Source organism: Pelophylax lessonae (assembly GCF_965119305.1).
Source record: "Pelophylax lessonae genome assembly, chromosome: 6".
Classification (NCBI taxonomy): Eukaryota; Metazoa; Chordata; class Amphibia; order Anura; family Ranidae; genus Pelophylax; species Pelophylax lessonae.
The window spans coordinates 163,202,512-163,218,158 of record NC_138773.1 but is presented as its reverse complement, the minus strand read 5'-3'; the positions used below and the strand labels follow the sequence as shown (position 1 = coordinate 163,218,158).

At 37.8% G+C, this 15,647-nt stretch overlaps 1 protein-coding gene across 7 annotated transcripts in view; it reads left to right on the top strand.

Annotated features, from left to right (window-relative positions):
• The window catches only part of RBFOX1 (RNA binding fox-1 homolog 1), a 1,110,521-nt gene that overhangs the window by 539,180 nt on the left and 555,694 nt on the right, over positions 1–15,647 (top strand). The window contains exon 1 of one of the 7 annotated variants that reach the window (XM_082260841.1): positions 1,474–1,614. The exons of 5 other annotated variants lie outside the window; for them this stretch is intronic. In XM_082260841.1, coding sequence (XP_082116967.1) covers positions 1,582–1,614 — 33 coding nt within the window. In that variant the 5' untranslated portion in view covers positions 1,474–1,581. Of the gene's footprint in view, positions 1–1,473; positions 1,615–15,647 lie in introns of those variants that run through there. One more of the 7 variants, XM_082260840.1, reaches the window with a different exon arrangement.

The following is a 15,647-nucleotide window of genomic DNA, read 5'->3' as shown; positions in this document are numbered from 1 at the left end:
GTCATTAAGGGGGAAAATCTCCTGGCCAGAAGTGGTTATTAGTATCCTTAACCCTTGCATTTAGGGGAAATTCCCACTGGAAGGGTAGTTTTGACATTTTTTTGGAGTTATTTAAATACCTGTACTTACACTGACTAATTTTTTATAGGAGCATAACATACAAAATTTTTTTGTATTTCCCTAAGGCCCCTTTCACACTATCCGTCCGTGGGACGGATTACGTTTTTCTCAGCGGGGGATCGAGCCGCCGATCCCCCGCTGAGCAGCAGGAGGACAGCTGTGTCTCCGCGCTGTGTGCGGAGACACAGCTCTCAGTTCCCCATGCATCTCTATGGGGGAAATTGGATGGGAACGGACCGTAGGTCCGTTCTCATCCGATCCCATCCGATCCGCTGGACGGATGGAAAATAGGGTTTCCATCCGTCCAGATTTGACGGATCGGATCGGATCGGATGTCAGCGGACATGTCTCCGCTGCCATCCGATGCCCCATAGGAATGCATGGGGGGACCGTTCAGATCCGCCAAAAAAATGGACAGGCAGATCTGAACTGTCCGCCTGTGTGAAAGAGCCCTAACTGTTGCTTAGTTGAGCAATCATGACGCTTGTCATTTTTTTACTTTACTTAATTCACCTCATCTGCATGCAAGGAACAAACACCATATTATTTAATTGAATGCACTCTGCAGATAAGGACTGCAATGTATGTATTAAACATGAGTACATGCTTAGGAAAAGTTAAAGGATCCCATTTGCTGAGTGCACAGACATGTCAACTTGTAAAAAAAAGTGTACCTATTATTTTCATAGCGAATTCTGCTGCTGTTGTGCATTTTTTGCTTGCTAAATAAGTCAAACAAAGATGATATTTCTCCCTAGAAATAAATAAATGCCTAATTTGAAAATAATGGAATCACATTTGCAATCTTTCCATACGTAACACATGCTTCCCTATTTGCATATGTATTGCCTCCCTTCCTAACACTTGTTTGCAACATCAGTGCCCTTCCTTTATGGGCTGTTATGTAAATTACCTGGATTACTGGTCTCCTTAAGTGTGAGTCATAATTTATTACAAAGACACAGGAAAGCGCGTTTTTGTGTTTTTTTTTTTCTGTGTGGTATTTCTACCTTTATAATACATTCTGCATAGTTTGAAGACTAATTTGGAGCCTTTTTAACGTGTGTCTTTTTTTATGTTGCTTCCTCAATGTTATTATTTACCTTCCGCCTTGAAAAGGTTAAAGAAATCATATGTCCTGAGTTCTTTTTTTGGTGTAATCATCTTCCCAGCAGTGCGCTATAGGCTCTGGCAATGATAGACAGAGGCGTGCCTTTGCTGTGATTGATGGAGGGAGCTGCAGCAAGCTCAAAAGAGTCCCATCTGGTTTAGGTTTTAGGAGCAGTCAGATGTGGAGTGGGAGGTCAGTAAGGCTTGAATTTAGCTCCCCCCCTCCTTCAGCACCTCTGCCTTCTCCACTTATACACACATTACACAGAATATGCATGCCTTCATCCAAAATTGATGCTTGCTTTTTGAGCAGATGCTAGAGGGCCTTGGATTCAAACAGCTGCTAAGTTTATGGAGAAGACAGGGAGCAGGATGGTGCAGCAGGTATATTTACTTTATTAATCCACTAAAAAAAAAAATCTAATTTCATTTCACCTTCTGCAAGAGTGTGCTTTCTAATTGCTGACTTGATGTACTGCTAGCCAGCTTCCTCTAGTATTAGACATTGCAGATCACAACATTCTTGCGGTAGATAGAACATTTCGGCAGTGTATTTTTCTGCTTTTACTTGATATATCTAGCTGAGTTGCTTTTCTAACCAGCAGGTTTACAGAGTAATTTTGCATTTTTTTTCTTTGTTTCCATGCCCCGAGGAAAAAGACACTGCTTGGCTCATTTAACTACTGTAGGAGAGGCATTCTTTGCATATGCAATGCTGTTGGCAGGAGCAGTAGAACACAGGAAAACAAATCTAATACAAAGGCAATTTGTCAGCTAGAGGTAATATGGATACAGGAACATAAAGGAGTGCAGTGTGATATAATGCAGCAAAGGAAAATAGATGTATGATGTTAAAACTAGCAGCTTATCAGTGTGAATTCAGAGACTTAAAATAGCTCTAAATTGTATAGTGTAAATATTGCCCTAATATTTTTTTTTTTTTTTTTTTAAATCCAAACTTTTGTGCCGATTGGAAACAGGCAGTAGTGGAGAGAAATATGTTTCGTTTGATTTCAGAAACTGGCTTGCAAATGACCATTCTGTGCACTAAAGAACTCACTGTACAGCATATCATTTTCCTTGTTTCTGGTTTGTACAGTTTCAGGGAAGAAAGGCAATAAACTATATTTAATACTCTGCCACGTAATGCATATTTTGGATTTGAAATGTGGTTTTCATTAACTTTCTATCCAAAACATTTAGTAAATGCTGACTGTCTGCCATCCTATGTCTCTCTATTTCTTGCCAGCAAGTTACTTTATAAGGGCTTACATCCTTCACAGCAGTTAGAAACCTGATGACCTAAGTATTCCAATTGCGGCACCACTAGGGAAAGGCCTTCACTTGTAACATACACATTAACAATATTGCAACTTAATACCAAGAAATCAGACAAAAACCTCAGTGCTCTTAATTAAATATTAGTTGTAATTAGCACTAAGTGAGAACTCTTTGAATATTAATTTGGGTCTCCTGGAACTGCTGCCAGTGTTAATGAGAAACTGTAGGGGGCCCAGTAACATCTGTTTATATCCCAAAGTATCCTAAAAAGCTTTCGATGAAACGCACCTGTAAAATACTGTTTTAGTCTTAGGCTCTATGTCATTGTTTTCTTCTAACATCTGTAAAGTTTATTTATCAATTTAATTTCATAACAAAAGCAATTAAATATTTGCTTCTGCCTTTTTACTGTATTCCCAAATGTTGATGTGTCATTTTGTGATAAATAAAATGCGTTGGGTAATATGTAAAATAATTAGCATCATTACAGTTTTCTTCAAAAAGCAGGAATATCTGGAGGAATAAAAATAAGTGCAACCTATTGCCATGTAGAGCTGCCTAGAGTTTTTCCTCTTTTTTTGCCATTTAGTCCTTTTTATCTCATCTTACTTTTTGGCTATAAAAAAACAAATATACTTTTAATACACATTTGACCACATTTTGCTGTACTTGATTTTATTATTTTGCTATGTGTTACCATATATTGCTGCCTTTTTGGAGCACATTTTTGCAGCTCTAAAAACATAGCAAACAGAAAAAAATGTTTTAAAATATGCAGTATAACAGTAACATTCAATGAAGTGCAACAACATGTAGTAAAAATTGTACTGTGTGTAGGACACCAAAAAATAAAAATGTTATATCATTATAGTCCCTAGGCTAAGTTCATCTTTAGCAACATGATATTGAAGAAGAGGGATGCCAGTGTAGATAATATATAGACACGGTTACCTACGTCCTATAGAAATAGGGGGAGGAATGTATCGAGGCTAATGTGGACTTTCATGGTACCATACAAAGGCTTGACATATTCATTGAGTAAAATTAGATTCATACAAAATCATGTTAAAATATATGCATATCTAAAAATAAATAGACCCAAGACACTGTGTCTTCAACATTTGGCTCTATAAAATCAAATCACAGATGAAGTGTCCTTGGAAAAATAACCATTGTCAGTTTTAGTAGATACAATCTGAGTGTTGGGCGCTCGACATGTTTCGCAGGGAGACCACCGCTTCTTCAGGAGCTTATAGCAAACTATTATAGAGCAATAATCACATTGAATGCTGTAATGTAAAATAATAACAATAAATAGTTCAAATTATAAACAAGTTGTTAAACTATGAATTCATTATGGTGCAAACCCATGCATGCTCTTACTCAAGGTGAGGCCACCGCAGGGAAAAAAGTAATAGGGATGGTAAATTGAAACAGAAAAATTATCTAATAGGATTAGTGTCTACATAAGTAAATGTTTCTTGTAACACACTGTGATAACAAGTGCTGAACCTTGGGAGTCAGATCCTCCCAAGGTTGGAAATAAATCGTGGCAGGAGGTTTTTCTTACTATAATAGCAGTATACTGCCAAAACATGATGAAAAACATCCATAAATAAGATGTTTGATAATAATTGTCAATAATTTACTCAGAAACTCCCAAGGAGTCTTAATCTAGTCAAACTTTACCTTATAGAGTGGATATAGCGAGGGTGAAGGATATGAACATTTCAAACTGATACAAAATTCTTGGGCTGCATTTTCAATCGTCACATGCCTAGGGTTAATGGACAAATTGAGGATGTAAAATTTAATGGTGCCACATGGCCACATAAAGCAAATTATACCATTTTTGTAATGATAGGCTGTATAATCAGTGCTCACCTTGGATAATCAATGTAAGCATAAAGAAGGGACTGATTGCTGTAGTAAAGCCCCAAGAAGATAGGATTCATTAGTGTGTATAACACCAAGAAGCTCCCCTGAGGGTAAAGAGAGATAGGGATCACATGGTATACTTATAAAGGATATGGATAGCAGAGTGGTCAGTGTACTGATCAGTTTAATCTTACCTGACATAGGGAGGAATTGGCTCAGGGCTGCTGCTGCAGCAGCAGAAGGGGCCTACTGACAACCCCCTGTATTTATGTGGGGCTCCTGTCTGGTGACGCCCACCCTGCCGTGATGGCGTGTGACATCACCGGCCCCGGCCTCATCGTAGGCCGCTGGCATGAAGTAGAGTATTGCCTGCACTGGGCTTTTGAGAGAGATCTGTTAGAGATCTATATTGAAAGGTCTACTCTACTTCATGCCAGCAGCCTACATCCCAGATCTCTAGTTAGAAGCATCCCTTATGCCCGATATATGCCAGAGGAATTGTACCTCAGATATAGATTTTAAAAAACAGGCAGACTTGTTACAATAGAAACTTTTGGCATGGGGATACTCGCGGACTCCTTAAATAGAGCCAAAGAGAGATCGAGGACTTCTCTTCTGTATGGCACTTTTTCTAAACAACACAATCAAACTGTGGGTATCGTTACAAGATATTCATCCAGTGAACCACAATTGTGATCATTAATTAAACTGGCATCTTCTTACTGATGACTATACAATTTCCAAATATATCAAACAGACCGTTGAACTTATTTTTTGATGTGCAACCAGACTTAGGCAACAGCTGACATCTAGTCATTATATACCGTACAATAAGAGCGATAAATCCCAACCACGTGGAACCTACCGATGTGGCAACTGTTCGCGGTGCCCAGAGTTTCATGAAGGCCCCGGTATTAGATTAACCAATGGGCAGTGGCACAGTTCGCATACTTTCTCAATCATCCAAGATGAGCACTAATTATACAGCCTTTCTGTCATTACAAAAATTGTATCATTTGCTTTATGTGTCCGTGTGGCACATTTAAATATTACATCCTCAATCTGTCCATTAACCCTAGGCATGTAACGATTGAAAATGCAGCCCAAGAATTTTTTATCAGTTTGAAATGTTCATATTCTTCACTCTCCCTATATTAACATTCCTTGGGAGTTTTTGAGTGTATCAGCGGTAATTATTATCAAGAATCTTATTTATGGATGTTTTTCATCTTGTTTTGGCAGTATACTGTTATTATAGTAAGGAAACCCTCCTGCCACGATTTATTTCCAACCTTGGGAGGATCTGACTCAGTTGTTCAGCACTTGTTATCACAATGCATTACAAGAAACATATATTTATACAGACACTAATCTTATTAGAGAATTTTTCTGTTTCAATTTACCACCCCTATTACTTTTTGGCTAGATAAGGGACTTTGTTCCCCCTTGTCGGGTAGGATTCCAGCATTCGCCAGGACTCTGCCTCTTGGTTCCTTGCAGATGGCCTCATCTTGGGTAAGAGCATGCATGGGTTTGCACCACAATGAAACCATAGTCTTACAACTTGTTTATAATTTGAACTATTTATTGTCATTATTTTACATTACAGCATTAAATGTGAATATTGCTCTATAATATTGTGCTATAAGCTCCTGAAGAAGCAGTGGTCTCCCCATGAAACATGTTGAGCGCCCAACACTCAGATGGTATTTACTAAAACTGACAATGGTTATTTGTCCAAGGTGACTCCATCTGTGATTTGATTTTATAGAGCCAAATGTTGAAGACACAGTGTCTTGTGTCTATTTTATAGCCATGTATATGTTTTAACATGATTTTGAATAAAGTCTAATTTTTCTCAATGAATATGTCAAGCCTTTGCATGGTACGATGTAAGTCCACATTAGCCTCAATGCATTCCTCGATTTAGGACCATGATACATTTTACAGACATATTTAGGGTGTAACATGTAACATGTTACTTTGCAGCAACCCCTCTGATCCCCCTGTGACCGTGGGCAGGGGATCCTCTCCCTGCACCCATTCTCACATTTTAAAAACAGCATGGCTGTGCGGGGCTCCACCCACACAGCCACATCATTCAATCTGAAATTAACTGTAAATGAACTACAAGTCCTGCCTTCCACGACAGCAGACTGACTTGTATTTTTCAATGGACTGCAAGTCTGCTGATCAGTACACCCATAGTCCATTCATTCTTTCTGCAGCTCTGAAACTAACAGCTTGTATGGAGGTACGAGATAAGAACTGTAGGAATAGTCTGCAGGAGCCTGACATTGCACCCACCATACAATGATTGCTGGTGCAATGCTCTGCAGGCTTGTGAGAGAAAAAAAAAATGCACTTTTTTAAATCTGTAAAAACACGTAGATTTATTTTTATAGGTGAAATTATCCTTTAATGAACCCTCATTTCCTGGCAATGAATCAACAATTTTCTTCACCACATTTACCTAAAAAAAATCTAGCATAGTGATGTATGCTATTATGCACACACTCATCCAGGAAAATTAACACACACACATATACTGAAGAACCTGACTCATCACTACGCTATTATAAGACTGCATCCCTTCAACTAGCAGGGCTAGGTAAACCAGGATAATAAACAATGTTTATGAATATTTTTCAGCAGTTAAGGAAGAAAAAAACTTAGAATGTTTTTCAACCTATACAACTTATAAGATGTTCATTAAATGTTAAAAAAAAAAGCGTTCAGCTCCACTATGGCAATAAAATACACTGGTGGGGGGTCAGGGAACAGTCTATTAAATACATAGCATATTCTACAAAGTTTTTTTACATAAATGTAGTAGGAAATTACAGTTTGAACCCTAGAAAATTCAAAAGCAGAATGTTCATTATTATCCTTGCTGCCCTCTCCATGGATGCATGCTAAAAGAAACCCTGCCTAACCTATATTAATGCTAAACCCACATGAAGCAAGTGAAACACAAGTTTAGAAGGATGTAAACTGCTGGTCAAATGCACCTGCCAATGAATAAGCGGAGAACACTCTCAAATTAATGTTAAATTTAATTGCCAGAAGCGAAAATATGGCAACACAGGCTGTTTGTCTTACATTACAGTCAATTGCCATCTAGGTGCAGTTGTCCTCAAGATTAATTTGCGTATGTACTCGGTAGTACACAGTCATGATCATCCACAAATGCCTTTCTAGCATTTTCTTTCAATATATTCTTAAACGAGAAGTTCACCTTTTGGAAACAGTTCATATATACATTTTCAACTGCATACTCAACTGTTGAAAATAATGTTCTTCAGACTGGTCAAATATTTTCAAGTCACTTTGCCTTTGATCAATATATTTGTACATTACCCCTGTTGCCAAACTTGGTCACATTCCCATATGACCAAGTAGCTAAGCCAGGGGGAGACAACCCTAAAGAGGTGAAAATCTACATGACAGAGATCAAAGAACACCAAGGTGCAGTTTTTTCTTTATAACCTCTTCTGGACCTTGCACTATAGATGTACGGCTGTGCTGGATCACGTACATGTATGTGACCCAGTATTTATGGATAGGGGGTGGGTGCTATCCCGGCTGTCCTGTCATTTGCTGTAGCTCAAGCATGAAGTCATTTTTATTAGATATGTTTATAGTAGAAAGTAAAAAATATTGATTTTTTAATAGCTTCAGTCTTTATCATTTGTATAATAATAATAATAATAAAAAAAAAAAACAGCGGTAATCAAATACCACCACAAGAAAGTTCTATTTGAAAAATTGGTTCAAATTTCGTTTGGATGCAATGTTGCATGGCCGTGAACTTGTCAGTTAGAGTAGCACAATGCTGAATAGCAAAAAATGGCCTGGTCATGAAGGAGGTAAAATCTAGTGATCAATATCATTTTTTTAATGCTGATACCGATATCGAAATTGTGGTCATTGGATATCAATATCGGCCGATATTTTCGGACATGTAAAAAAAATTATTTTTATTTTTTTCCAAAGGGACTCCTTGTGGGGGGATCTGTGGGTCTAAAATACCCCAAACCCATCCTTGGCACTGAAAAGCATTCAAAACGCCTAATTTTGCTGTTTTAAATGCTGTTAGTTTTTTTAATTTGGCGCCGAGTACCCGGAAGTGATGTCATGACATCACTTCCAGGTTTTTTACATGGAGACCTGATCAGAGCCTAATGCGGCTTTGATCGGGTCTTCTCTTCGGCGGCAGTGGAGGTAGGATGCCTGGGTCTCTCCGGGAGACCCGGGCGAGCCGCAGAAGGCGTCCCCTCCCGCTCCTTGTAATGACAGCCGAGCAGCTTCTCAGCCACATCAGTTGTTATTACAAGTCAGCCAACTGTCGGCTATGGACACCGGTACCGGGGTGATGCCTCTAGCAGCAGTCATTACTCCGGTACATGCATTTTCCCTAAATATCGGCAATATCGGTAACCTCAGGGGCCGATTCCGATATATCGGGGAAAGTGCATATCGGCCCCGATATATCGGCGTTGCCGATAATCGGTCGATCCCTTGTAAAATCTTACTGAGCTTAAGTGGTTAAAGGAGATAACTTTGTAAGACCTCATAAAAAGTAAAGATAATTTTAAGAGTTATGGGGTCATTAGTAAACAATACAAAATGCAGAGGTCAGTGGTTAATAACATAAAGTTCAGAAGTCAGTAGTAAATAATGCAAAGTTCAGGGGTCAATAGTTAATAACATGGAGTTCAAAGGCCTGTAGTAAGTAATTTAGAGTCCAAAATCTAGGAGTACAGCCCAAAAAAGGTTGAGATCTACCTGGCCAAAATGGAAGACATCATAGTAAGTAACACAAAGTCTAGAGATCAACAGTATGTAACAAAATTCAGAGTTCAGTAGTATGTAATGCAGAGTGCAGGGGTCAGTAGTAATGCTTAGTTCAGAGGTCAGTAGTTTGAAATGCAAAGTGCAGGGCTCAGGAGTAAGTAAAGTAGAGTTCAGTGGTCAGGAGTAAATAAGGGTCAGGAGTCAGTAATGCAGAGTGCCGGGGTCAGTAGTAAGTAACACAAAAGCAGTAGTTAAGGAATAAGGTATAATAAGGAGTGCAGGGATCATTAGGTAAATGGTAGTCATGATTGTTTTTGCAGTACTTATTTCTGGAAATTAATAAAACATATTGTTATAAAGTAACCTCCTATGCCAGTGATGGTGAACCTTGGCACCCCAGATGTTTGGAATCACATTTCCCATGATGCTCATACACTCTGCAGTGTAGTTGAACATCATGGGAAATGTAGTTCCAAAACATCTGGGGTGCCAAGGTTCACCATCACTGTCCTATGCTATCACATCAAGGGTTTTGGCAAAGTGTAAAATACAGGAGAAGTCACTTGGGTACAGACACAATTTCATGCTGTCCACTTCACATTACAAGTAAATTTGCATTTCCTGCCATCTGTTTTTATACGCGGTCTTCCTGGCATAAAGTGGGCATAAAGGGCATACTACAATAGGAATTATGTAAATTATGTCAAAACCAATCAAATCTTTTTAACTCCCACTGGTAATAAGTAATCGGTCATTACTGACAAAAGGGCATACATCAATGAATAATCTGAAATTAATATTTTCTCCCTTGATACTCCTTTACCTAAAATTCAGGTCTTAGAACTGTAAGAAGTGAAGCCCTTTATGCAATAGGAGATAATTATCAGATTTGTTATTTTTTAAACATATTGATATTCTTATTTAGAAAAGATGGCTCATTAAATAGTTTATTATAAAAAGGAATCAGGGTAGACCATGCCTTCTGTATCCAAAAAGACTAAGGACTGAGCTTGGGATCTTAGTAAATCAAATCTTTTGCGTATTTATAAACAACTTTGCATTTTAGACATCTCACTGACCTTTCCTAATTTCTTGACATTCAAATGGCCGTAAAATGATATGGAGTTAGCTGTTGAGAACATTTTCTTCCTATGTTTTACCAGTCTTTTTGCAATTTCTCATCTTACTATTTGCTGCAATGTTAATTTTCCACTTACAAGTGATAAAGCTTTATGTTGATCCCAGATACTCTGGGCTAAAAAGAGTTGACCTAGATTTCTAAGTTTCAAAGGCAGTATTTTCACATCGTTGCTAGTGCTCTTGCTCTTTCATAATTTAGGTTTTCTGGCCTTCATCAAAGATCAGACTTACTTGATAAAACAGAGTATCCCTAGGGTATTATGAGAACTGTATTATATTTGTGAGTTCAATTGTTTGCAATTAAGTGGATGCTGTTAAGGGAAAGTACATTTTGAATTAAAGTGAATGAAACAATCTCCTGTCAACCTAGAGTAGTTTTGTAAGCATTTCTAAAGTAGAAAGTTTCCTTCCAGGGAAAAAACTACTTGCTTGGCTTAGTGTATTTATTAAAGTACACAAACAATTCCCTCTGATTTCTCCAGAATCTAATCACAGTCCAGTGGTGTGCATGTACTAAGAAGACTGGTATTTAAATTACGATTTCTACATGATTTGCCATGGCATTATAAAGAAAACACTCACCAGTAGGTTGAAATAACCAAATACTTTATTTGCTACAATATTAACTTTAAATTATCCATCTATCCATTATTAAAAACAAGTACAACATTGGCATATATAAAGTGGCATATAATAAAAAATAGACTGTTTTTCTCTGCAATCAGAAATTACCTAACATAATTTAAAGCAGAGTTCCAGCCGTTTTTGTGTTTATTATTTCTGTGTTTACACATAAAATGTGGCTGCTGACTTTTAATAAACACACACTCACCTGTTTCACGATCCAGCGATGCAGCCACCCAAAGCCTCGCTCCTCTCCCTCTCCTCTCTGCAGTGCCAGCATCTCTAGTGTGGGCACCTGAGTGTGACAGCTTACAGCTTCACAGCCGGGTGCGCACTGCGCATGCGCGAGTCGCGCTGCATGGCCTGAATGGCCGGGCAATCTTCTCAAATGTCGAATGTCAGGGGGTCAGGAGTATTTAACCACTTGAGGAGCGCCCACAGCAGATTTACTGTGGCAGGCAGCCCCTCCTGCATGAACCAACGTAGCTCTACATTGGTCGCACGCCTGCAGCGGGGACTCCAATGCACAGGGCCAGTGGCTCTGAATGCTGCCGGGCACCCGCAATCGCTCCCCGCTGTGAGAGGACATATGATTACGAAACGCGTACGGCGTGTCGCATCACTTCCGGTTCCTGTATCGAGGCATGGACCGCATTGCGTTCCACACGCCAGCTTACATTGCCTGTTGATTTCCTACTGAATGTGAGTACCCGTAATCCTTATAATATGCACTCTCCTGAAAGTATTCCTTTCTTTCTGAACACCTGCACCACTGACCCCCGATATCTGGAGCGTATACCATAGACCACTAGGATACCATTTGACCCCTGACCCCATCCAGGACCCGTCCTATCTAGACACCCCATAGACGTCCAGCCCAGGATTGTCGGAGGAGAGTAGGACCCAGTACTGGAACAGCTTTTGTACCCGCTCTGTACCCCTGTGTGGGGTGGGTACTTCTGGCGAGTGTGCTATATATCGGAGGGGTCACCTAGCACCTCACTGTCCACCACGGGGTTATTTACATATTGCACCTTAATAACATCAGTTTGGCACCTGCTGAAATCACCTCTGGATCTTTCAAGTCACAATAGTGCACGATTGGACTCATCACTTCCCTTCCTTTTTTATCACCAATAACTAATGATTTTACGTTACCTACCTATATTTATATGTATGCATAGTAATAGGATTTCATGCATTTGGCACTTTATATTCATGGTATTTATTTCTTTGTATATGTATTTATTACATGCACTTGATAATTTACCCTATTGATAATTTTTCATCTTCTACCCTTTACTGCACTTGTGGTTCTTGGCACTTTATTAATTTTTAGCACCTCTCATGTCATTTGAAGATACATATTTATGTGTTCAACATTTGTATTAATTTTGAGTTTATGTTTACATGGATTGCACATCTTATGCACATAGCACTTTGATTCTCCATTTTGATTAATTTTTATATATATTTATACAGTGCATATTTTTTTATATATACATATCCTTTTTATCCATCCCTATATATCCCTCTCTCTTATATACCTATATATCATTTTTATATATTTATTGCCACACACACACAGGCCAATATTTAATTTATTACCAGACCGTCATTCCCCTCACCCCCCTCTTCTCTCTGTAATGATCACAGAGCGCCTGTGATCCTTCTATGTAGGATCACAGGTCTCTGTGATAATTTCAAAACCCCCCACAGTCAGTAACACTCCCCTAGGCTTACATTTAGTGAGTTCATTTTTAGTTAGTTAGTTAGTTTTTTCATTTAAAAAAAGTTAGTTAGTTCGTTTTTTTGTCATTTATAGAACAAAACAAAACAAAAAAAAACGGTGATCAATTACCACCAAAAGAAAGCACTATTTGTGTGGTAAAAAAAATATAAAAATGTAATTATTGCACATGACTGCACAATTCATTATTTATAATGACATGAGACATATATGTATTGATAGGAAACTACATAAGCTAAAATAGATGCAGCACTCATGAACAGAAAGAAGTGGTCTATAATATGAAATATTATACCAAAATATATGTGCATATTTATTGGTGATTTGAGATGAGATAACCAATTAATATACAGGAATACGTCAACAAATGCCTGGTTTTACTGCATTAGAATATATATATGTATATATATATATATATATATATATATATATATATATATATATATATATATATATATATATATATAGCCATTGGGGTTGATTTACTAAAGTATTTTCACTTTGCAAGGTAATTTTCCTTCCACCTAAGGATTGAGGTGAAGCTTCCAACATCAAATCGTGATCAAGCAAATGACAGGTTTTTTTTTTTATTATTTTCTGTGCTAGAGTGGGTGCTGTTTGTAAAGATAATTTCACCACATTCACCAAGCAAAGGGGAAATTCTCTGGCAAAGAGAACAACCTATTTGACTTTAGTAAATCAGGTCCATTGTGTCCCATCTGTTGTATTAACTGCTGAGCATCAGCACCACATTGTAATTTGTTAGAGCTGCAGCTAGGATAAGGTGATTTTGTCCAAATCAGTGGACTGGATATTTAATGTGGTGTATTGATTTGCAAAATATATGTTCTACAATGAGCTGTACTTATTGATGTACCAATTTAAATTCTATTTTAGGAATAAGCTGAGTCAGACACCACTGTCTTAGTCCCACCATGTTAGAAAAAAATGCATATGCTGACAATTACTTAAATTTGCCTCTTTTCCAAACTCCTTTTTGGTTTCCTCTATTTTACTGTATATTTGGCATAATTGTTTAGTTGGCTTTAACATGAATGCATTCTGAAATATGTAATGATGTTCAAATTAATATAAAGATGGTAGCTGTTCCTGACTTGATCGGTAGCATACTGTATATAGTGTTTTGTTCCTGACATAGAACCTACAATTGCAGTTTTTCCTAAGCTGTAAACACTTTTGCTGGTATAATGATATGGCGTATAGCATAATGTTAATGCCGTCATTTGAGGCAAATGCATTTTAACAACAGGGCTGATTTACTATAGTATGTATATTTTTCTGTGAGCCCAGTAAAATTGCTTGTTTTAACAATTTATAGTAAGAGTTAAATACTATTTAATCTCCTCCTAAAGTAACATTTTAACAGGAAAACAAGGAAGTTGTTGTTGATTAACTGTTTTTGAAGACCAACACTTCATGGCTGTTCTCCTGATCCTTTCTTTATTATTTGATTAATTACTAATCTGGAACAGGCAATTAGTGAAGTTTTGGGCAAAGAGAAAATAAGGATGACAGCTCTGGAGCTTGCTCCTTCAAAAATATAAATAGAAACCATTTTTCTTTACAGTAGATCAATATTCAAACAATTCATATTAAAGGTTAAGGTGCATGTATAGTAAAAAAATATTTTATTTAGTTTGGATAGGTTTTAAAATCTTTTCCAGTCCATTTTTTTTTTGGTTTGTCTTCAGTTTGGGAGATTTCAGTTCATGTTCTGTTGTGAAGATTTTGCAGGAAGTGATAGGGAATGCTATTATTGTTCCACTAGACATACATGACAATTACCTTTGAGTTGGGCTTTAAAGTGTTACTAAATCCAGGACCCTGCATTCACTATATCTGATCTCCCACAGTACACAGAACATGGAAAGGCAATTATTTTAGTAAATAAAAACTGCTAAAAACCTTTTATCATCATCAGTATATAGCAGTCTTGTGACTTCTATTGGTGTCCAGCCGAGCACCAGGTAAAGCTTCAAGGATACATTTTCATTCTCCTCCACATAAAATGAAGATGAAGGAAGGAAGGCTAAAGATGACACAGAGAAGGCAACTGCACTAAAAGCTTTCTTCCCCTCAGTTTTTACACAAGAAAAGGAGGGGTATACTGACCACAACAGTATTATAAATAGCACATCACAGGATGTATCCTCGTGACTAACGGTGGCTGGAGTCAAGGAAAGACCAGATAAGCTTAACACAAATAAATCACCAGGACCAGATGACTTACACCCAAGAGTCCTCAAAGAACTCAGTTAGGTTACAGCTAGACCACTGTTCTTAATCTTTGAGGACAGCATACTGACAGGAATTGTACCAAATGATTGGAGAAAACCAATGTGGTACCAATATTAAAAAAAGGGCATAGACATATTCCTGGAAACTACAGGCCAGTCAGCCTAACATCAATAGTAGTAAAAATATTGGAGGAGATGATAGGAGACTATATCCAAAAATATTCTGAAGAAAACAGTATCATTAGTAGTAATCAGCAAGGGTTTATAAAGAGTCATTCTTGCTGGACCAATCTGTTAAAATTCTATGAGGAAGTGAGCTGCCATCTAGATAGGGGGAGGCCTGTGGATGTGGTGTATCTGGATTTTGCAAAAGCATTCATTACAGTTCCCAATACATGCTTATTCTACAAGGTGAGGTCTGCATGCATGGACCTTAAGGTTTGTCCTTGATAAAAAAACGGTTACAGGGACGCGTCCAAGTGGTAGTGATAAATAACATGTACTCAGACTGGTCTGGAATGGTAAGTGGGGTACCCCAAGGTTATGTCTTGGGGCCAATTCTATTTAATTTATTCATAAATGATTTAGAGGATGGGATACATAGCTCAATCTCAGTTTTTGCATATGACACAAAAATAAGTAGGGCAATAACTTCACATCAGGATATAGACATTTTACAGAAAGACCTG